Source organism: Nerophis lumbriciformis, linkage group LG32 (assembly GCF_033978685.3).
Source record: "Nerophis lumbriciformis linkage group LG32, RoL_Nlum_v2.1, whole genome shotgun sequence".
Lineage (NCBI taxonomy): Eukaryota > Metazoa > Chordata > Actinopteri > Syngnathiformes > Syngnathidae > Nerophis > Nerophis lumbriciformis.
Window position 1 is genome coordinate 6,467,693 of NC_084579.2, and position 2,061 is coordinate 6,469,753.

The 2,061-nt window shown below is 52.5% G+C and overlaps 1 protein-coding gene across 1 annotated transcript in view; it reads left to right on the plus strand.

Moving 5' to 3' along the window:
* helq (helicase, POLQ like) overlaps positions 1–515 on the plus strand; it is a 34,405-nt gene extending 33,890 nt beyond the window's left edge. The window contains exon 18 of the mRNA XM_061927008.2: positions 40–515. Within this exon, the coding sequence (XP_061782992.1) occupies positions 40–126 (87 nt within the window). The 3' untranslated portion in view covers positions 127–515. The remainder of the gene's footprint in view (positions 1–39) is intronic.
* The last annotated feature ends 1,546 nt before the right edge of the window (positions 516–2,061 follow it).

Consider the following 2,061-nt stretch of genomic DNA (forward strand, 5'->3'; position numbering starts at 1 on the left):
TACCAAAAGGGCGCGGCGTAAACGCCATGTTTGTCACAGATGCTGCTCAAAGAGAAGGCGGCGGCGCTGCAACAGGAAGTGGACGAGCTGCTCACGCTGCCAGCTGACCTGCCGGCGCCCACGTGACTCGCTCGGTCGCCGCGACGCCGACTCCACCCCGGGTGATGATTTCTCGCCTTGACGTGTCGGACAAAGATGACCGTGATCGTCTATTGGTTGTTTTGAACATTTTTAATAGAATAAATTATTTTATTTTCCAATACGCTCATATGTAGATGAATGAAGGTGAATAAGAATATGTCCACATAAATACTAGAGATAAATGCTTTAAAATGTAATATCGGAAATTATCGGTATCGTTTTTTTAATTTAATTTTTATTAAATCAATCCGCCCGGAGTTCCTTAAGGCTCTGGATGCTGTGGGGCTGTCTTGGTTGACAAGACTCTGCAGCATCGCGTGGACATCGGGGGCGGTACCTCTGGATTGGCAGACCGGGGTGGTGGTTCCTCTCTTTAAGAAGGGGAACCGGAGGGTGTGTTCTAACTATGGTGGGATCACACTCCTCAGCCTTCCCGGTAAGGTCTATTCAGGTGTACTGGAGAGGAGGCTACGCCGGATAGTCGAACCTCGGATTCAGGAGGAACAGTGTGGTTTTCGTCCTGGTCGTAGAACTGTGGACCAGCTCTATACTCTCGGCAGGGTCCTTGAGGGTGCATGGGAGTTTGTCCAACCAGTCTACATGTGCTTTGTGGACTTGGAGAAGGCATTCGACCGTGTCCCTCGGGAAGTCCTGTGGGGAGTGCTCAGAGAGTATGGAGTATCGGACTGTCTGATTGTGGCGGTCCGCTCCCTGTATGATCAGTGTCAGAGCTTGGTCCGCATTGCCGGCAGTAAGTCGGACACGTTTCCAATGAGGGTTGGACTCAGCCAAGGCTGCCCTTTGTCACCGATTCTGTTCATAACTTTTATGGACAGAATTTCTAGGCGCAGTCAAGGCGTTGAGGGGATCTGGTTTGGTGGCTGCAGGATTAGGTCTCTGCTTTTTGCAGATGATGTGGTCCTGATGGCTTCATCTGGCCAGGATCTACAGCTCTCGCTGGATCGGTTCGCAGCCGAGTGTGAAGCGACTGGTATGAGAATCAGCACCTCCAAGTCCGAGTCCATGGTTCTCGCCCGGAAAAGGGTGGAATGCCATCTTCGGGTAGGGGAGGAGACCCTGCCCCAAGCGGAGGAGTTCAAGTACCTCGGAGTCTTGTTCACGAGTGAGGGAAGAGTGGATCGTGAGATCGACAGGCGGATCGGTGCGGCATCTTCAGTGATGCGGACGCTGTATCGATCCGTTGTGGTGAAGAAGGAGCTGAGCCGGAAGGCAAAGCTCTCAATTTACCGGTCAAACTACGTTCCCATCCTCACCTATGGTCATGAGCTTTGGGTTATGACCGAAAGGACAAGATCACGGGTACAAGCGGCCAAAATGAGTTTCCTCCGCCGGGTGGCGGGGCTCTCCCTTAGAGATAGGGTGAGAAGCTCTGTCATCCGGGGGGAGCTCAAAGTAAAGCCGCTGCTCCTCCACATCGAGAGGAGCCAGATGAGGTGGTTCGGGCATCTGGTCAGGATGCCAGCCGATCGCCTCCCTAGGGAGGTGTTTAGGGCACGTCCGACCGGTAGGAGGCCACGGGGAAGACCCAGGACACGTTGGGAAGACTATGTCTCCCGGCTGGCCTGGGAACGCCTCGGGATCCCCCGGGAGGAGCTGGACGAAGTGGCTGGGGAGAGGGAAGTCTGGGCTTCCCTGCTTAGGCTGCTGCCCCCGCGACCCGACCTCGGATAAGCGGAAGAAGATGGATGAGATGGATTAAATCAACATAAAAAACACAAGATACACTTACAATTAGTGCACCAACCCAAAAAACCTCCCTCCCCCATTTACACTCATTCACACAAAAGGGTTGTTTCTTTCTGTTATTAACATTCTGGTTCCTACATTATATATCATTATATATCAATACAGTCTGCAAGGGATACAGTCCGTAAGCACACATGATTGTGCGTGCTGCTG